Here is a 21,988-nt window from a genome sequence, read left to right on the forward strand (position 1 = left end):
AGGGGAAGGAAAGCAGCTGGAGCATAGCCCCCACTCCTTCAGTTTGGTTCTTTTTCCAACTGTTATCTTCACACGAATTTTAAAAGACTGTTATGTGGGGGGGCTGATGGTGGGGACAGCCCTCTGCACATGCTCAGAGGCACCTTCGGTTGCATGAACGAGCAGAGTGGAAACCCGAGCTAAGCAAAGGGCTCGGCTCCAGCACAAACGCCAGGTGGGCCTCCGTTCGGCCCTCACCGCCAATCCCTCGCACTGCAGTCACCAACCAGCCTGCAGCAGACGGCTGCCCAGGTGTCCCACTCCCGGTCCAGCCCCGTCCCGGCTCCACCTCTTCCAGTCCTCGGCTCGTCGTTGTCTTCACTTCCGAAGCGTGCAGCCAGCGACTGTGGAGAAGGCTCTGGGAAGGAGCCCAGTACTTCCCAGAGGAACCGGGAAGGCACCGCTGGTCCCCAGCCTCCTCAGCCGGGGGAATTAACTCAGGTGAACTCTGTGCCGGGGCGACGGCGTGCATGCCCACAGAGAGGGCTCTGAGTGCCACCTTTGGCACCCGTGCCATAGGTTCGCCACCACTGCCTCAGACGTTGGCGTATTAAGCTATTAGCATTGGACTTTCCTACATTGGACTTTCTTAGTCTCGTTGGAGGCAGCCATTGTGCCTTATATATTATTGCTGCCACATTGTGAACAGCTTTTGTATATATTTTGTATACTTTAGATAGACGTTGTTTGTTATTGTTAGCACTTGTGTGTTGATGTTTGCACCTTTTCAATTGAATATATGCATTTGATACAGCTAGCCTGCACTGTTTCTTTATTGCCATTACTGATTAACAGTGATAGTGAGTTCTTTTGTTGTAACCTCCAGGTACTAGCTGGAGATCTCCTGCTATTACAACTGATCTCCAGCCTATAGAGATCAGTTCACCTGGAGAAAATGGCTGTTTTGGCAATTGGACTCTATGGCATTGAAGTCCCTCTCCTCTCCAAACCCCACCCTCCTCAGGCTCCACCCCAAAACCTCCTGCCAGTTGCAGAGAGGGACCTGGCAACCCTAGTCATCACTGAATTGTATGCCTCGTTCTAATATCTCCCCCCGCCCTAAATTTCTCTAATAAAGCTCTTCTTAGCTTTTTATGGTGTGAATTTACTGGTGCCAAACCCAGATGAGCTTGGTTTCACTACCGTACAGTGGCTAGGATTGCCAACGGCAAGGTAAAGGCAGGAGATCTCCTGCTAATTCAACTGATCTCCAGTCGATAGAGATCAGATCACCTGAGAAAAATGGCCACTTTGGCAATTGAACTCTATGGCATTGAAGTCCCTCCCCAAACCCCACCCTCTTTAGGCTCCACCCCCAAAATAGCCCGACGGTTGTGAAGAGACACCTGGCAACCCTAACAGCGGCTGGCCTGCCGCTACAAACAGTACTGGGTTTTACTTGCTGTACAAGAAGCATGAGATGTGAGATCTTAAGTATTTTATTACCAGTTCACCTATTCAGTACCTCATACCAGCAGCCATGTGTCAGTATTTCTAAAGTCAGGAGGAACAGCAACACCACCACATATTTCATATGTGAATGAATCATGTGTTCCAGTCACAAGTAAGGTACCCCTTAGGTACCCCTAAGGTAGCCAATGCCACACACACACACACACACCCCACAGCCTCTGTCTTCAGATTTATTTACGTGACATTTGGCTGAAAGATATTTAAAAAGTCAAATGACGAGGCATACATTGTGGCAATGAGACAGATCTGTATATAGCCATTTTCAATAAATGCACATAAACTACTAAAAGGAAGTTCGATACGGGGATACAATACAGTCATTCAAGTCAGCTGAACAGCTTATTTGCCTAATGGCTTCATACTCATGGTATTCACTTTGCACTATGAAGAACTTTTGGCAGGGAGATTTTCTGGCACCTTCTTAACTCACCGAAGAAGCATTTTGTTGGATGGGGTGTGGCATGGGAGGCTTCCACCCCTCCTAAATTCCATAGATAGTTTTGTTCAGATTTGGAACTTTACAATATGTACAGAATGGGCATTGCTTATATTGGATTGCTATTAGTAAAATTCCAGCAGCACATTCCTGTTTGTTGGTACTTGCTGAATGAAAATGTGTCATCTAGGCACATATCAAGACACAGGTTTTTCATACAAACATGTAGGGACAACACCCCTATCCCCCAAAAAGCGACCAGAAACAGCCCTTTACAAAAAAAAAAAAAACAACTCAACTTTGATGGTTCCACTGGCAACACCAAACATGTTCCTTTCACAGTAAAGGCTGATAGTAGAACATTAGCCTTAAGTAAATGGAGCAAAAAGCCCTGCTGACATCACCCTTACGGGAGGATCTCCTGTTTGCAGCCTTATCTGATGACACAGACATGATCAGCAAGAAGCCAGCACGGCGTCCTGGATCAAGGCTGGAACAAAAGGTCTTAAGGAAGACACCAATAAAACCATAGTATATCCTCTTAAGCAAATGCCTTTGGAATGTTAAACATCTTTATCACATCAAACAAACGATGAAACCTTCTTCAACACAGAGCGTACAGAGTATATGTGCATGAGTTCTCACTACTGGATGTCCTTACATCAGGGGTGTCCAAACTTTTTTCAAAGAGGGCCAGATTTGATGAAGTGAACATGCATGAGGGCCGACCATTTTGCCTGACATTCTTTGAACCATTAAAATTAAATGCAAATTAACTATTTAATGAAAATTAACTATTTTATGCAAAGTTTGTTGCAAACCGGATATTTTTCATTTCGTCACATGGATGACAAATCTAAACAGGTGTTAAATCACTCTGCCTTTCATATCTGAAGGCCAGATGGAAAAAAAAATCAGGAAGTGAAATATATGTCAGGAACATTGTACATTACATATTATTGGCAATAAAGGTTGTCTGTCAACTTTTAAGTTCAAAAAATATGAACAGGAACATAACACCAGGTTTACATGTTGTGCCCAAATATATTTATACCTGATTTAGACCAACTGCCAATATCACTTCTGGGGTAGATTTTGTCCTGGCCGCAGCAGGAGCCCTGGTGGGTCTTGGCAGATCTGCAACTGGGCAACTACTGGAACCCACCTCCCTCCACGCTTGCAGGCCTTGCCTAGCCCTCGTTTCTAGCAGACAGTAACCGCATGTGTGTATGCGTGTACAGTTTCCCATGCAACCAGAAGGACTGGCGTTTGTAATACTGTGCAGGGAAATGCCAATTCTCAGGCTTTGCGTGGAACCTCCAGCCTCCCCCTGTTGGTGGGGAGAGAGGGGGGGAGAGAGGGGGGGAGAGAGGGGGGGAGAGAGGGGGGGAGAGAGGGGGGGAGAGAGGGGGGGAAGAGGGGGGGGAAGAGGGGGGGGAAGGGGGGGGGAAGAGGGGGGGGGAGGGGGGGAGAGGGGGGGAGAGGGGGGGAGAGGGGGGGAGAGGGGGGGAGAGGGGGGGAGAGGGGGGGGAGAGGGGGGGGAGAGGGGGGGGAGAGGGGGGGGAGGGGGGGAGGGGGGGAGAGGGGGGGGAGAGGGGGGGGAGAGGGGGGGGAGAGGGGGGGGAGAGGGGGGGGAGAGGGGGGGGAGAGGGGGGGGAGGGGGGGGAGAGGGGGGGAGAGGGGGGGAGAGGGGGGGAGAGAGAGAGTAGTACTCTTTCTTTGAAGAGTAGTACTCTTTCTTTGAAGAGTACTTTTCTGCCTCCTACACTCTTTAAAGGTCACTATGCAATTTGATGTTATCAGGGTTAGACTCTCTGAAAGAGCAATCTTTGCAGCTTGGGTTTTCTTTCTTGACCAAGATTTGTTCCTGGAACCCCAACAGTGGTCAATACTACAAATGCCATTTACCAGTTTATGCAGACCCACCAGTGAAACCCAGTATTAGAACACAAGATCCCTGCCACTGGGATTCTTGGCTTGATGACCCCCCAGATTAGGACTACCATAATGTACTCTATGCAAGGATGCCCTCGAAGACTGTCCAGAAACGTCAGCTAACCCACAATACTGCTGCTTGTTTATCATAGGAGGGAGTATATTACATCTGAGCTCCACGAACTTCTGTAGCTACCTATTTTTCTCTGGGCACAATCCAAAGTGCTGGATTGGCCTTGAAAACAGGTGATTTGGGTCCAAAATACCTACTCCCATATGAATCTTCCCACTTTAAAATCTGTTCAAAATTAATAGCTATCACGATTAGGCTCACCAGTGATCACCCAGTACTATGTAATGCTCTCTCCCATAGTGCCCACCTTTCGCTAATTTCATTTGGGCAGTGGGTGAACTGAAAACCATTCTCTCAAGCATTTAGGTAGGTTTATGCGAGAATTGCAATGGAGGAATGGTTTTACTGCTACCATGTTTTTGCTTGTTTAATCATTGGGATTTTTAATGTTTAGTACGATCTCTTTATGATTACTGTTTTTATCTTTAGGTTGTGAACCACTATGGAAACGGTTGTGGGTCATCCCCATTTTTTAATGACAGTTTGTCACAGAATATGTTGGATGAGAGACAAAACTGGAGAGTACAATACCCTCATGGTGAAAAAAATACATGCACATTTAAATGCTTTTTATTGTTAATTAAATAAGTGACATAGACTCAAAGGCTAGAAAATTCTTTAACCCTTACTTATCCTTCTCCACCATTATCAAATGGCTATAGTCTTTGGAGCAGAGGAATCTGTACTCCTAAGCATGAAAGTCAATCCCTGTGAGGATGTATTCTGAGCATAGTCTTAGTGCTAAAACATGTCAGAGAAACTTATTCACAGTGCTGTCTATGCTTGCAGAAATCCTTTTGCCGTTTAATTGCGGATTTACAAGCTGTCATTAATGGGCTGTTACCGCACTAGGTATTCCCAGCGATGTATCAAGAGTTTGGAAATACTATAAAAAAACATCGCTTTAAAAAGGTTTTTGGATGCCACGGCTAAAAAATGGTTGGAAGATGTCTTCACAGCTAAAGGGGCCAAACAAAGTGCGAACAGTATTTTTTATAACAGTTTCAAACTCTTAATACATCGCTGGGAATACCTAGTGCGGTAACAGAGCCTTGGCTACTCACCGTGAAGGCTTCTTCTCTCTATCAGAGGCTTCGTTATCAGAGGAGAATGGCGATGTCTCTTGCCTTGCTAATTGGGGCTGAGAAGAAGAGGTAGCCTTTAAGGCTGCCTTAGTAGGCCAACCGCCTTTCCCCTGCAAAGAATGTGGGCCAGTCTGTTGTCCCCCGCCCGATTGATCATTCCCCCGGGGAGCGTGGAGGTCCCGACTGGGTTCTTGCAAGCCGGTAAGTGAAGGAGCTGGGGAGGAGAGCTGCACAGCTCTTAGACCCTCCGTGAATGCGTCCTTAATTAAAGACGCTAGCTCCACTCTGAGGAGGGCAATTTCGCCCGCGGCCGACTGGGAGGGAAGGGGAGGGGGGAGTACATTACCAGCATCAGGCGAACTCGGACCGGGAATTTGCAGAGGCGAGACGCCTACGGCCAGATCCATGGGTTGTGCGCTCGTAGAGGGGATAGCGGCCGAAACCGCTGTATTTCCCCGGCCGTTCCCGGTTCCGGAGGCTGAGGGCTCGCCTTTAGCGGGGTTACCCGCGGTCGATAAGCAGGCGCGAGCGGCAGACAGGAGGCGTTTAGCGCTTCCCTGCCGAGAGGAGCCCCTCTTACGTTTGCTCGTCGCCTTCTTTGCTTTGCCTTTGAAATCACCGGGGTGATTGTTTAAAGGCGGATCCCGAGCGTCTGGCATAGCCTGGAGTAGGCCCGGGTCCAAGTCCCCCTCAGAAATAAAATTATCGGGACGGTCGGTCGCCATTTTGTTTTGGCGGGAAGGAAAAAACTCTTACCCTGCCCTGCCTCAGAAGACAGATTAGAGACAGAGTAAAAATAGAGGATAGAAGGGTTTTTTTTTTTGTTTGTTTGTTTGTTTTTGATAGACTAAGGTAGGATAGGAACAAGAAAAGGGTAGGAAAAATAAGTTGTTCTATAGCTCGGAGAAGAGAGCTGTGAATACACTGCTCTCCCGGAGCGAGGCAGGAACAAGACTGGATAGAGCGGGGGGCGTTCCCTCCAGGGATAGGCAGTTAAAAATTTTTAGGTCCTGCCTCCCGGAACAAGAGGAAGAGGAAACACCCACTCTGAAGATGGCCTCCTCTCCCAGAGCGAGAAAGCCATGGTTTTAACAGAAACAATTATGATAGACTTCTCTTTCCAAACCACTGTAAAAACAGAAATCAGTATCATGAACAAAAGGACTTAACAATTAATTGCTATGTTCCTGAGGCAGATGCTATAAAAAGGTTTTTCATGTCAACTATTTGACAACAAAAACTAGGTTGATTTTTTTTTAAAATTAAACTTCTACAAGCTGAGCAGGCCACACCTTTAAAAGCAGACCAGATATTGAATCTTTCCTTTAGTGAAACAGCAGTCTATGGACCAATTTTAGTATCATGATCTTCCTCTCTTTAGATAATTCACAGTGGGTAGCCGTGTTAGTCTGTCTGCAGTAGTAGAAAAGGGCAAGAGTCCAGTAGCACCTTAAAGACTAACAAAAATATTTTCTGGTAGGGTATATTTTCTGGTGGCTCACGAAAGCTCATACCCTACCAGAAAATATTTTTGTTAAGTCTTTAAGATGCTACTGGACTTTTGCCCTTTTCTTCTCTATAGAGGCACAACTGGAAAGAAAATGAGCACACATGGCAGGCAATAGGGATTTTACAAAATACATATTTGAGATTGAACTGATAAAGATCCTGTGAAACTGGAAAGCAAAATAAATATGTTTTTCCATTCCAGTTTGTTATATATACCTCCACAGGTAGCACACAGAAAAAAAGATGTTGTTATACCAAGCTTTCCCCCAATTGTAACCAAAACTTTAATACAGCAATGCTAAAGAGAACTGAGGGTTTACAAGTTGTCCATTTTGGTTTTAACAGAAATCTGTGTTTCCCCTTTGTTGTGAATTCTCTTAGATGAGAGCTGAACACATTTCCCCCCCCCCCCACAAGTGTAACTAGGGTTCAGGAGCAGGTAGCTTCACCTTAGAAGAACTTCGTGAGCGTATCCCATAACCAGAAAGTCTGGTTATTCTTTGGAAGACAACACAATTCTCACACATGTAGTTTTATGTACCTGGGATTAACATAGGAAGCATCCTGTTGATTAAAACTTACAAAACTTATGAAGTAAGCTTGGGTGCTTACACCCATCTCCTACCCACATTTTACATCCCATCCACCCATAATTTCTATTTCATTGGGTTCTTATGTCTATGACTTCATTTGATTTTACAAAAGATGGCCAGTGTTAAATCCAGAACCCAAAGTATGTTCACACACACATATAAGTTCCTAATTTAAACCTAATGACACAGAACCTAGGAAAGGGACAAAATGGAGATTACCACCAATATATTGCAGGTACAGGCTACTGGCCAGTGTGTAAATAGTTCCTCTTAATGGAAGATTTGTGAAATTAATATGAACCTTTCAAATGACTTTATCAAGGAACTAAGAATAAGAAAATATCCGTGCTTTATGCCTGACATTTGAAACAAAAGAGAGGGGACATGGCTCAGTACTTTGCTTACAGACAATCCCAGGTTCAATCCTTAGCACTGCCATTTAAGATCTCAGTAGCAGGTGTTGAGAAAAGATCTTTCTCTGCCCAAGACCCTGGAAAGCTGCTACAAATCAGAACACACAGAATTGAGCTAGACAGAACAATGGTGACTTGGTAAAAAACAGCTTCATACATAACACAGTTCACCAAATTGCCATGCATAGAATCAAGGAACAATCTATATGAGTAGCTTAACGATGAGATTATAATGTATTCATTTATGTTATCTAGTCCACCTTTCTCACAGGGACTCAAGGCAGATTATATATAGTGAGTTAGTACAATCAATAACATGGGACATTCAGTAAACAATGCACTAGGATTGTAGAAGTCTGGAACCAACCAGAACTCTAAAAGATGGAACTGAAGCATAGCATACTTAATGTAACACGCTGTGGTGCAAAACAGGATCCTACAGTAAGCTATACACAGCAGTATAGACGACAGCCCCTAATGATTTATCCAATTAAGTTTGTAAATCATTTTGTACAGTGTGGCCCTATTGCTTGTGCAGAAAGGCCCTCTTGAATAATTCAGTTTTGCATAGCTTGCAGAAAGCCAGGAGAGTGGGAGCCTTCCTGACATCCTCAGGCAGACAATTCCATAAAATGGTAGCCACAACAGAGAAAGCATGTTTACGGGCAGCTGTTGGTTTTGCCCATTTGCAAGTTGGCACCTGCAGAAGGCCCTGCGCAGATGGGTGATGTTGTCATGGCGGAACATAAAGGGAGAGGCAGTCTCGAGATATGAGGGTCCAAGCCCATAAAGAGCTTTGTATGTGATAGCCAATATCTTAAATTGAGCCCAGTAACAAATGGGCAGCCAATTGAGAGTCTACAGAATAGGAGTAATACGCATGCTCCACTTAGCTCCCGATAGTAGCTGAGCTATGGCACTCTGTACAACTTGGAGTTTCCGAGTTGATTTTGAGGGGGGACCAATACACTGTGCATTACAGTACTCTAGTCTCCATGTTACTGTGGCATGGATCCAGGTGGCCATCCCATGGGCTAGGCTGAATTGGTAGAAATTGTTTTTTGGCAGCTGCATTAACTTGCTTCTCCAATAATAAGGTTGGATCCAGTATAACACCAAGGCTTTTAACTGAGTCAGCAAGAGTCAGGTGAACACCATCAAAGGTAGCGAGTACAATGTCCTTCAAGACCTCCAACTTCCCAATCAGATGGGGCGATAAGCTTGCTGATAACACGCTCAACTGACACAGTTCAGAGCATCTAACAAACACACCAGCAACTGAGCTCTTGACAACCCACTACTAAGGGGGCAGTGGAAGTGAAATAGCTGCCAATAACTAAATCGTCCATTATAACTTCTGCAAGAAATCTCTCAAGGCCCTGTACCTGCCACCCAACTTATAGCACACTTCTGCTAAATCAGACAACTGTCTTCAGTAGGATTTGGCTGCAGGTAAATCCACATTTGAGGAACATATAATATGGATCAGCGAACCCCTTCACAAATTACACAAAAATGTATCCCTAAAGCTTGCTGGGGGTAAAGGGAAGATGACTGGGGAAGGTACTGGCAAACCACCCCGTAAACAAAGTCTGCCTAGAAAACGTTGGGATGTGACGTCACCCCATGGGTCGGGAATGACCTAGTGCTTGCACAGGGGACCTTTACCTTTTAAAGATTGAAGAGAGTCAGAATTGGTTGCAGATCACTCTCCCAGGATCACAGGCTTTCCAGAGCACTATTGGCAGAAAGGTTACACCCATAATACTACTCCTACTTTTCAGGTGCATGCTTTGCAACCCAACCATCCACTTCTTATTCCTTTATAGCCGTGATAGGCGATGCTGTAACTACATTCAGCATCTTAGGCTAAACACTCCTCAGGCCTGAGACAATAAGCTTTAGTTAGGTGCCTCCAAAATATAAACAGTGGCAATCAATACCTTAGGTGACTTATTCCAAGGGTATAAATAGCTACATCAGCAGACTTTATCCCTTTCCCACACAAAGGAGAGCCTTGAAGCCATTGCACAGCACATAAGGGCCAGTTTACACAACTTATGAATGGTGTTTCTATGTTTCGCCTCTTTCATCGAGCAGATTTCTATTAGAACAAGGGGGAGTTGATTCTCTATCATGGGATCTTGAACTACCATTTCACTACCCTCAGTGTTAACAAAGTCTAGCAGTTCTAAACATCAATAAATCCACCTCCTGGAAATATAAATACGTTGGTATCAAAGTTATTTCAACACCAAATAGGAAAAAAATTAAAGTTAATATACATACAGTTCCATTTCCTAGAGTATTCTGAAAATGGAACATTTTTGCATCTGCCACATGAAACCCAGACACAACATCTTCTCAAGCACTACTAGAGCAAGCCAGACCACCTGCAGTAAAATTCATGGGTATGGGAGTTGAAAATATGAATCTGCACTGTATTGCCAGACCTGTGGTCCATCTAGCTCGGTACTGTCTATTTTGACTGGCAACTGAACATAGGACCCAAAGCATATGCTCTACCATTGACTGCGGCCCTTCTACTACACTAAGATAGTTTAACATTTACACATTGAGAGAAAGCTAGTCTCAATAATTCTAGAAAACCTCATACTGGCTGACAGCAAGAATGGGACACGGGGAAACTAATGCAATCAATCATTTATTATTACAGCCAAAGGCCAGCATAAGGAAAACTAATGCTGTTCCTATCCTTACTAAGTACGCTTACAAGGGAAATATAGTTTGGAAGCTAACTGCATTGGAAACTGAGAAAGCATAGTATGATACCAAAATGCAACCATGATAATGGGAGTCACAGGGATTGTCCAGATTCAGATCCTCCCCCACCCCCCAAAAAATCTATTCAAGAATGCAGCATCTATGGAATTCTTCTATAAAAGGCATCTACTGATTCCATCCTCATAATCTCCAACATGTGTACAAGCAAGTACCAAGTCCTTGATAAAGACGTCTACCACTCCTTATAGTCATTGCTTCTCTAAAAAAAAAAAACCCTCACTGAAATGAGAAGGAAATAATTGATCATGCATATTGAATCTTTCTTCTTGCAAAAGAAGTGTGATGTGACTGATATTCACTGTATGCATACAGTGCAAGACAACATCTCAACTACAGAACAGAGAGCCAGAACAGATTCTTCTACAGTGACCTCACTCCTATGAACAGGCTACTTGCATGAGCACAGTGACTTCTGAAGTACAGAACACAGAAAACTATAATTTGTTTAAAATACCTGTATGCTTCCCTTTCCCCTGAGCTGCTCAGAGTTAATTTTTCTCATCTCAGAGGTGACCAGTACAATTTTCTATATATCACTTCTCATATGTTAATTTATGCACCAGAAAAAGCTACAAACAAACCTCAGATTTTACTCTTATGCATTGATCCTAAACTTGAAGTAAGCTATACTGATTCCAGTGAACTTTGAATCGATGGGTTTGGTATTGATCAATAGATTTTTTTATCTGTGTACCAGCAAACAATATTTTAAAAGTTAGGGTTATACATTAATACACTTGTGGCTAAACAGGCACCACTGTTGTTGTTTTAAAGAACCAAGCACTTCCTATCTTCCATTAAACCCCCTCCCATCACGGTGGCACGGAATGGCTGATGGGTGGGTGGGACCAGGAAAATCCAAACACAGTAGCCATCCAGGCTTTTATGTGAACTTTTCCAAAACGTCAGAACAAAGTAGGTTTGGGAAAGGTTAGACAAAAGCTGGGAGGAGGGGTTGGTTGTTTTCCCCTTAATTGGCAACTGAATAGCATTATAACAAGTTCTCAGCTTTGTTTAAAAAAGTAAGTCTCTAGCCCCTTTTGTTACAGAGGTGTGTGTGTGTGTGTGTGTGTGTGTGTGTGTGTGTGTAAAGTGCCGTCAAGTCGCATGATCCAACTTAAGGCAACCCCATAGGGTTTTCAAGGCAAATGATTAAGCAGAGGTGGTCTGCCGTTGCCTTCCTTGGGAAAGTCTTCCTTGGTGGTCTCCCTTCCTCTGCAACAAAAGGGACTAGAAACTCTCCCAGCATTGTCTTCACATCCAGGAAAGAATCTCTCAGCACAATGTTTTCTTCCTTAGTTAGAATTAAGTCCCAGTAAAGTTGAAGGGGCCCTGACCTGGATGGCCCAGGCTAGCCTGATCTCGTCAGATCTCAGAAGCTAAGCAGGGTCAGCCCTGGTTAGTATTTGGATGGGAGACCACCAAGGAGGTCCAGGGTTGCTGTGCAGAGGAAGGCACTGACAAACCACCTGTTAGTCTCTCGCCATGAAAACCCCAAAAAGGGTCGCCATAAGTCGGCTGCAACTTGACAGCACTTTACACACACACACACACAAAGTTGAAGGGAGTTACTGGGAACTAAGCATTTCAAAAGCTGCAGTTTGATGTGTATTTTAAAATACATCATACAGAAACCTTTGGAGGACACTTAGAAGTCATGTAGAAAATAGTTTTTAACTTGAAAACCCATTCCTATTAATGTTCTAAAGAGCAGTTAGTTCTTCGCAGGCTCTGCTTTCTTTTAGTGCATAGAAGTATAGAAACCAAGAAACAAAAACCAAGAACCTACTTTAGAGGGTGTGTGTGTGTGTAAAGTGCCGTCAAGTCGCAGCCGACTTATGGCGACCCCTTTTGGGGTTTTCATGGCAAGAGACTAACAGAGGTGGTTTGCCAGTGCCTTCCTCTGCACAGCAACCCTGGTATTCCTTGGTGGTCTCCCATCCAAATACTAACCAGGGCTGACCCTGCTTAGCTTCTGAGATCTGATGAGATCAGGCTAGCCTGGGCCATCCAGGTCAGGGCAATTTAGAGGGTACAGTGTCTTATTTGTATTCCTATACAGAGACAGGGAGACAGAGTGTGTACAATGGTAAAAAACAAAAGCCTGGGCTTCATGAATCGTAAACACTACATACAGGAATATTTTAGGACTTTGTGTTTCATAAAAAGACCAGTGGCAAAATCAAAGCTTTTATTAGATGCCCACTTGTGATAAAGGGCACTTTTTTTGTGAGGAATACTCATGCATAGGTAACCAGCACATTAATGACACACACAAGAGCAACCAAAAGCATGTCTTCCATGAAGAAAGGCTCAGGCTGAATAGATAATACTGAGTTAAAAGGGCCAACAGTCTGACTCACTGAAAGGCAGCCTGATGTCTATTTGAAGAAGTCATTTGTGGGCAAAATAATCGTTTTCAAGGATGGGTTATAAAAAGGTCACGATTATAAAAGCAGATACCTGTAAGCTATAAAGTGGGGGTCCAGTGACACCTTAAAGATTAACAAAATAGCCTTGAAGAAGGTGCTAATGAACTCCTGTTTATCTTCACTGCTACAATCTAACAGGACTTCTCTTCTGGAAATCGGTACCATCGACTATGGGAAGCATATTATTGCATGAAGCCCTGCTGTAGTGCAAAGGGTCAAGCTAGAGAGCTGTGAGACCTACCCATTTCACAAGAACAGTGGAGCCCAGGGCTCAAGCCCTCTCCTAACAAAGCACTGATTAACTTTTCAGTCCCTGATAGAAAGATAAGAGAAAGACCCCCATGCGAGCTCTGTGGTGAAACAACTGATGGAGGGAGCTTACGCTGCAATAAATCCAGTTAGGTTCTAAGGTGCCACGGTTCATATCTTCAGTGGCGGACTGGGTATAAAAATATTGGATGCCAGGAGACAAAGGGGCCCACCCACAACTATAAGGCTATCATTTAATTTTTATAAGAAATAAATAAAATTTTCAAAAAATACATAAGTGGAAAAAAGATACAATTAGAATTTTAGTTGTATGCAGTCATAGTCACTGGAAAAGACAGTCATGCTAGGAAAAGTGGAGGGCAGCAGGAAAAGAGGAAGACCCAACAAGAGATGCATGGACTCTTTAAAGGAAGCCACAGCCCTCAATTTGCAAGACCTGAGCAGGGCTGTCAAAGATAGGACATTTTGGAGGACTTTGACTCATAGGGTCGCCATGAGTCGGAAGCAACTTGACGGCACTTAACACACACACAGTCATAGTATTGGAACTTCTATTATATTTTCAAGCTACTAATCATTAACATTTTTAACGTATTGTCTAATGTTTAAGAGGGGCCCACTTCATCGGGGGCCCACTTGCCACTGGGCCAGTCCGCCACTGCGTATCTTACTTAAATTAACTTTGCAATCCCTGATAGAAGGATAAGAGCGAGAAAGACCACCGTGCTGGCTTTCTGGCGGAACAACTGATGAAGGAGGGAGCTTATGCTGCAATAAATAAAACTCTATTTATGCATGGGAGGTTTTGCCTTGGATTTTCTGCTCTCTAGATGCACATTTTCCCCATCCAAATTCTCAAAACTCAACAATAAGCCCCTATGCAGAGTTTTGAGACTTCAGATGGGGAAAATGTGCATCTAGAGCAGTGGTTCCCAAAGTTTTCGGGCTACCGCCCCCTTGGTTCCACAAACTCAACCCCAGCACCCCCTACCCTATCCAACAACACAGTTGAAGGGGTCCACCTCTAGCACTCCCCTGCTGCCCCCTTGCCTCTGAGTGCCCCCTAGGTAATCCCACCGCCCCCCAGGGGGTGGTACTGCCCACTTTGGGAACCACTGATAGAAGGATAAGAGCGAGAAAGACCACCCTGCTGGCTTTCTGGCGGAACAACTGATGGAGGGAGCTTATGCTGCAATAAATAAAACTCTATTTATGCACGGGGGGGGGGGGCTTTGCCTTGGGTTTTCTGCTCTCTAGGTGCACATTTTCCCCCAGCCAAATTCTCAGAACTCAACAATAAGACCCTATGCAGAGTTTTGAGATTTCAGATGGGGGAGGGAAATGTGCATCTGTGTGTGTGTGCGTAAAGTCGCAGCCAACTTACGGCGACCCCTTTTTGGGGTATTATTGGCAAAAGACTAACAGAGGTGGGCTGTTACCGCACTAGGTATTCCCAGCGATGTATCAAGAGTTTGGAAATGTTATAAAAAAACATCGCTTTAAAAGGGTTTTTGGATGCCACAGCAAAAAAATGGTTGGACGACGTCTTCACAGCTAAAGGGGCCAAACAAAGTGTGAACAGTATTTTTTATAACAGTTTCAAACAATATATCAGTGGGAATATCTAGTGCGGTAACAGCAGTGGTGTTCAGAGACAGGAGGAAAGAAACCCAAGCTGTGTGAAGAGAAAAAACAAGCTAACTGTTCCTTTCGTTCTGTTTTGCTCTCATCCCAGAGGTACGTTGATGGAGGAATTTCTGACAACTTGCCACAGTATGAACTGAAGAACACCATTACAGTGTCCCCCTTCTCAGGAGAGAGTGATATCTGTCCACGGGACAGTTCCACAAACATCCATGAGCTGAGAGTCACCAACACCAGCATTCAGTTCAATCTGCGCAACCTCTACCGCCTCTCAAAAGCCTTGTTTCCACCAGAGCCTCAGGTGAGCGCTGTTTGAGAGCAATGGGGGGGGGGTCTATGTATCTGTGTGCATGTCACATGCACACCTCCATAGTGGGTGAAACTTTATTATTTCCTCTCATCAGTTGATGAAGGAACTTCAGAAAAATCCTATAATATTTAAAAAGCCGCCGCAGGTTGAGTATCCCTTACCCGAAAATCCGACATCCAAAACTTTTTGAGCGCTCACAAAGGGTAATAGAATGGCTTGTGTGCAGGCCGGTCGCACCAATGGCAGGTTTCCCACAATGCCCCACATGCACAAAATTATTAAAATATTGTATTAAAATTACCTTCAGGCCATGTGTATAAGGTGTATAGAAAACATAAATTAATTTTGTGCTTAGAGTCGGGCCCCATCCCCCAGGTATCTCATTGAGTGTGTGCAAATATTCCAAGATCCGAAAAAATTCAAAACACTTCTGATCCCTGTGTGTGTGTGTGCGTGTGTAAAGTGCCATCGAGTCGCAGCCGACTTATGGCAACCCCTTTTGGGGGGGGGGGGTTCATGGCAAGAGACTAACAGAGGTGGTTTGCCAGTGCCTTCCTCTGTATAGCAACCCTGGACTTCCCTGGTGGTCTCCTATCCAAATACTAAGCAGGGCTGACCCTGCTTAGCTTCTGAGATCTGACGAGATCAGGCTAGCCTGGGCCATCCAGGTCAGGGCCCACTCATGTATAAGGCTTTAAAAACTAATCCTTTTTTAATGCAAGGACATTCATCAGCTACAACTGATTTTGACTTCATGCATGTGACAAAGTGAGCTGTGGTCCATTAAAGCTTATACCATAGATTTTAAGGTGCCACAAAACTCTTCTACTCTTTGAACATGGGGAATTACTATAATTACGCTATTCTTTTATAATGAAAAAATAAAGATGCAAGCCCAGACCCATCCGTATTTTTTTTTTTACAACAGCCGATAGAGAACAAGCCAAGCGAAGCTCATCATGGCACAGAAGAGAGCAAAGAACTTCAATCTCCCAACCACCTCAACACAACTGAGAATCTCTGTGGGATATGGAATTAGACAGGAGTCATGTGACAGCTTAAAGACTAACGAAACTGTATTCCAGCATAAGCTTTCATGGACTGGAGCCCACTTCTTCAGATGCTATGGGTGTGAATAGAGTGAAAGATCTTTAGAGCTCACCTGGGGAGGGGCTGTGGCTCAACGGTAGAGCATCTGCTTGGCATGTAGAAGGTCCCAGGTTCAATCCCCGGCATCTCCGGTTAAAGGGACTAGGCAAGGAGGTGATGTGAAAGACCTCAGCCTGAGACCCTGGAGAGCCGCTGCCGGTCTGAGTAGACAATACTGACTTGGATGGACCGAGGGTCTGGTTCAGTATAAGGCAGCTTCATGTGTTCGTGTGTGTTCATTGTACTGGCTATGATTATTTCTCTCTTGACCTGCTTGACTGCCTTAAACAGCCCTGAGAACCCCTTTAGCATCCTGGAAGAGCCGCTGCCGGTCTGAGTAGACAATACTGACTTGGCTGGACCGAGGGTCTGGTTCAGTATAAGGCAGGGCAGTACAAAGGCTAGGGGAGGGGGTGTGGCTCAATGGTAGAGCATCTGCTTGGCATGTAGAAGGTCCCAGGTTCAATCCCTGGCATCTCCAGTTAAAGGGTCTAGGCAGGTAGGTGATGTGAAAGACCTCTGCCTGAGACCCTGGAAGAGCCGCTGCCGGTCTGAGTAGACAATACTGACTTTGATGGACCAAGGGTCTGATTCAGTATAAGGCAGCTTCATGTGTTACTGTGTCTGGTGTATCCCTTTGGCAGCAGTGTGCCATACAAGGGTAGAATCTCTAGCGCCTCTCTTTTATAAGAGAAGAGTGCTCTGAAGCTTGAAGGGGGAGTCTGGAGGAATCCCACAAGGATGAGCCACGTCAGAAATTGGGCACGACAGCTAAAGAAGCTGCCTGCAGACAGATTCCTGCTGCTTATTAGTCAAATTATCCTCAAAGCAAAAAAAAAAAAAAGTGGTAATTTACCACCTTTCTCTGCATAGCGGCCCTGGTGGTCTCCCATCCTTGGTGGTCTCCCCTCCAAATACTAACCAGGGCCGTCCCTGCTTAGCTTCCGAGATCTGACCCCACCAGGCTAGCCTGGGCCGTCCAGGTCAGGGCTCAAAGGCACCCACGGCCAAAGGCGCGCGCCTTACCTAAGCAGGCCCCGCTGACCAGCGCGGTGGCCGTCAGGGCTCCGGCGGACGCGCCGTAGATGGTCTTGGCGTTGGCGACCAGGAACGGCGCATGCTCCTGCAGGCAGCTGGCCACCCCGATGTGGTACACCCCCAGGAACCCGCAGCCCGCGAAGGAGATGTTCCAGGCGGAGCCCGGCGGGAACATCGCCTCCCCCGCCGCGCCGAGCCCTCGCGGGGAGGTGGGCCGCGGCCGGAGAGCTCCGCGGGGAAGCCCCTCCTGGCCTCTGCCCGGCCGCACGGCCCTGGCGACGCTGATGGGGCTGGGGGGGCGGCGGCGGGGTTTAACCGCCTCAACCGTCTCAACCGTCTTAACCGTCTCAACCGCCTCGAACTCGGCCCCGCTCGGTTCTCCACAGGCGCCCGTTTCCTCCCAACCGCCGCTTCCCTCAGGGGCTCTTTCCGCGCCTGACCCGGCGAGGTGTTATATCGAGTGCGTGCCCCTCGCGGGGGGGGGAGGAGGAGGAGCCGCGGCGCGTCACGCTGCCGCCCTGACGTCAGCGGAGACGCCGGCTCTGGCGAATGGCTGCCGGGCGGAGGCGGCACCGCCCCTCGGGGGGCGGAGCCGGGAGAGGCTGCGGGGCGGGGGGAGAAGGAAGGGGGCGCGCGCCGAGTGGCAGAAAAGGTCCAGGAGCCCCTTAAAGACTAACACAAATATTTTCTGGCAGGGTATGCGCTTTCGTGAGCCGCAGCTCACGAAACATTTATATATGTTATACGAACATGTATATATGTTTTTATAAATGTTTTATATATATGTCTGCACCATGAGAACTCGTTATGCAGGGATTAGACTAGGATCCGAGAGACCTAGGCCAGTGGGCCCCTGATGAAGGGGGGGGGGCCTTAAACATTAGACAATACGTTAAAAATGTTTATATATATATAATGAGAACTCGTTATGCAGGGATTAGAGTGGGGGCCCTTAAACATTAGACAATGTGTTAAAAATGTTATATATATATATATATATATATACACACACACACACACACACACACACATATATACATATACATATACATATATATATAATTTTCAACATATAATGTTTAACCTATATATATATATATATATACACACACACACACACATATATATATATACACATACACACACACACACATATATATGTATATATATGTCTGTACCATGAGAACAAAATGAGCCCCGTGGCGCAGAGCGGTAAGCTGCAGTACTGCAGTCCAAGCTCTGCTCACGACCTGAGTTCGATCCCAGCGGAAGTCGGTTTCAGGTAGCCGGCTCAAGGTTGGCTCAGCCTTCCATCCTTCCGAGGTCGGTCAAATGAGGACCCAGCTTGCTGGGGGTAAAGGGAAGATGACTGGGGAAGGCACTGGCAAACCACCCCATAAACAAAGTCTGCCTAGTAAACGTCGGGATGTGATGTCACCCCATGGGTCAGGAATGACCCGATGCTTGCACAGGGGACCTTTACCTTTACCCTTTTACCATGAGAATTCGTTATGCAGGGATTAGACAGGGGGAAGGAGGAAGAGAGGCGCGCAAACAAACATGAGTGGGTCCCCCTACCCAGTGGCGGACTGGCCAGGGTGTCCGCTTGCCCGATGGCCAGTGGGCCCCTTACCTAGAACCTGCTGTTAAAGTAATGAGCTAACTTGTGTTTCATGTACATTTCCACAAGGTTAAATATTAAATGAAACTGGGAGGGACGACACTGGATTGGATCCTGTGTACAAGGTCCTTGGGTGCCAGGGGTGGGATAATGTTTGCCAATTTCCTCCTGCTGTGGCAACCCTTTAGTTCCCCCTGCATGCTGCTCCTGGAGGTTCCTGCTCCTCAGGAGCAGCATTTTAGGGGCCATTCGGGGCTGCACCGGAGAAGGGAAGCAGAGAAGAAGAGTTGGTTTTTATATGCCAGCTTTTTCTACCACTTAAGAAGAAGAAGAACAGTTGGTTTTTATATGCCGACTTTCTCTACCACTTAAAGCAGAATCAAACCGGCTTACATTCTCCTTCCCTTCCCCTCCCCACAACAGATGCCCTGTGAGGTAGGTGGGGCTGAGAGAGTTCAGAGAGAACTGTGACTAACCCTGGGTCACCCAGCTGGTTTCATGTGTAGGAGTGGGGAAGCCGACCCGGTTCACCAGATTATATTCCACCTCTCCAAGCCACTGCTTTTAACCACTACGCCACGCTGGAACAGGTCCCAACCTGTAGTTCATAAAGGGCATGGTGGGAGCTCTGCCAGCATTTTTTGCCTGGGCCCTGTACTAGACAACTGGCTTTGGCACAGAATTCCCATGAAGCCCTGGTTTTAAATTAAACCCTTGACTATGATTTTAAACCAAAATGCAAGTGGGGCTGTCTGCTTAGTGAACGTTTCAAACATTCCACCGTTATGTTTTTAAAGTTTTATCACTAAAACGATGAGAGCTGGAGCCTTTACAAATGTGAAAATGTAGGTTCACAGCTTTACTACTAAAAGCCTGAAGGTCATCAGAGGTCATTGCCTAGAGACTGGCCATCTTCTAATAGTCTGCTTGAGAAATGACATGATGAGCATTCAGGTACTGTAGCTCCCATTCAGTGATGCAGGACCCATATAGCAGCTATTGTAGATTGTTTTGGTTTGTGCACCCTCACCCAGCCCATCACAGACGCCAAGTATTGATTCAAGGTGTCTACTGCCTCCCTAGCAGTAGATGGAAAGAAGAGATAGAGCTGAGTATCATCAGTGCACTGATGACATCTTCTGAATCGCCAGTTGTCCCCTCCTAGTGGTTACATATACATATTAAACAGCTTGGAAGACTAGATGGACCTTGCAATCCCCTGAAGGCCAAAGGTCATACAGCAGAACACCATGTTCTCAGACCTGCCTGGCAGAAGGCAGCAGAGAAAGTTCTGTTCCAATATAATTCCACCCAGATGGCCCAGGAAGATACCATAAAAAGATAAGAAGAGCTCTGCTGCCAGAATCCACATTTTTAATAGAATTTTTATTGACAGAATATTTTTTTTACAATAGAGAAATTACAAGAAAAATAAATTTTTTTAACAAAATTAAAACAAGTTAAAAAAAACCAAAAAGTAATATAGAGTTGAAGGTGAGAGTCCCTTTCCCTCCCTCGTGTTGTGTGCCCACCCACCCCCCGTTGTGACTTCCAGAGAAGTACCCCTTAGCTTTATATAATCCATTATTTATTTAGTTTCCCTTTACTACAATATTTTATTTACAACTCTTTCACAATCTTCGTAAAATCAATCTCTGCCGTGTTAGCCCACTGTACAAAGGCCTCTTTTAAACTCGCCAGAATCCACATTGACCACCAACCAGTTACTCTAGAGGGCCAACAACAGAGCATAGAGGCTGAAGTCTTCCCCTGATGTTGCTTCCTGGCGCCAGTATTTAGAGGCTTATTGTCTTTGAACATGGAGGTTCCCTTTAGTCACCATGGCTAGTAGACACTATACTCCACCAATCAGTCTAATCCTCTGTTGAAGCCATTTATGTCCACAGCTATCACTACATCCCCTGGCAGCCCATTAACACATTTTAATCACCAGCTGAGTAAATAAGTATTTCTTTTTGTCTGGAATGACCGATAGTACCATGGTTGATCTTATCATGATACAATGAAAGGTCCAGGAGGACAAGAAGGGATTTGCTGTCCCTGGTGGGTGTCTATTAATGGCTCATCAAGTTGGGCAGCCAATGTGATTTCCATCACAAACCCAAACTGAAAACGATTAAAATAATTGATTCTAACCATAACCTATTTGCACCTGTCAGATTTAGGGAGAATGTATATGTGGGAATAAATTATGCAAAATGAGGTTTATTTTCAGCCATGGGTCTTAGTGAGAAATAACTAATGTGAATGAATAAATAAAAACCTGACCACACCATGCCTTGTTCTGAAACAGCATTATTTCCATAATTATATGAATGGAATTGGAATTGTAGTGCTGTTAGGGGTTTGAGGTCTAGTTATGGATTTGTTGGCTTTGTCAGACACTACTGAAGCGGGTCGTGCTGTTCAGATGACAGGCTCTTAGAATGTATCACTTACTGAGAAGAGAAGGTATCTTATTCATCGAGTAAGCAGGACTCAACAACTTTACTTACTTTAAAAAGCAAGTCTTTTTATTGATATACTTCTAGTAAAATATGTATAAATGCAGATTATCAAGTCTTTAACACTTCTATAAAAACTCTTGTAAAAATACAATATATGTATGTACAATGTACGCAGTAAAAGCAAGCAAATCTTACATACTATTCAGTTTCAAAATCCAACTTCTAAAATATAACAGTCAAATTATTCTGATTCAGTTCAAAGTATCTAATTCACAAAGTCTAGAGTAAAGTATTTAAGCCATACATACCATTCAGCCTTTTCTGAGAGCCTTTTGGAAGGTTCTAAATCTCTGGGCTAACTGTAGCTGTATTTATACTGTTTCTAGACTCATTAGGAGAAAAGATAGATTCTTTTTTCCCCACCTTAAGACAGCTTTTTCATCCAACAGGAGGAATACTTGTTATACCTTTTATTCCCTCTATCAGATGTCATGAGCAGTGCAGTAATGTTTTAATAGCAGCTGCTCAGCTCCCTATGACCATATATGGGCTTCCTTTCCTTTCAGTCTATTTTGCTTAAAGTATAAACACTCATTTCTGAGTTTCATGATCACATTATATACTTAATTTTTATA

General features: G+C 45.1%; 1 protein-coding gene across 1 annotated transcript in view; it reads right to left on the reverse strand.

Moving 5' to 3' along the window:
* Window positions 1-17,439, reverse strand: part of PNPLA2 (patatin like phospholipase domain containing 2) — a 64,393-nt gene extending 46,954 nt beyond the window's left edge. The window contains exon 1 of the mRNA XM_056851579.1: window positions 17,253-17,439. Coding sequence (XP_056707557.1) covers window positions 17,253-17,439 — 187 coding nt within the window. The remainder of the gene's footprint in view (window positions 1-17,252) is intronic.
* Between the last annotated feature and the right edge of the window lie 4,549 nt (window positions 17,440-21,988).

Source organism: Euleptes europaea, chromosome 6, assembly GCF_029931775.1.
Source record: "Euleptes europaea isolate rEulEur1 chromosome 6, rEulEur1.hap1, whole genome shotgun sequence".
NCBI classification, from domain to species: domain Eukaryota; kingdom Metazoa; phylum Chordata; class Lepidosauria; order Squamata; family Sphaerodactylidae; genus Euleptes; species Euleptes europaea.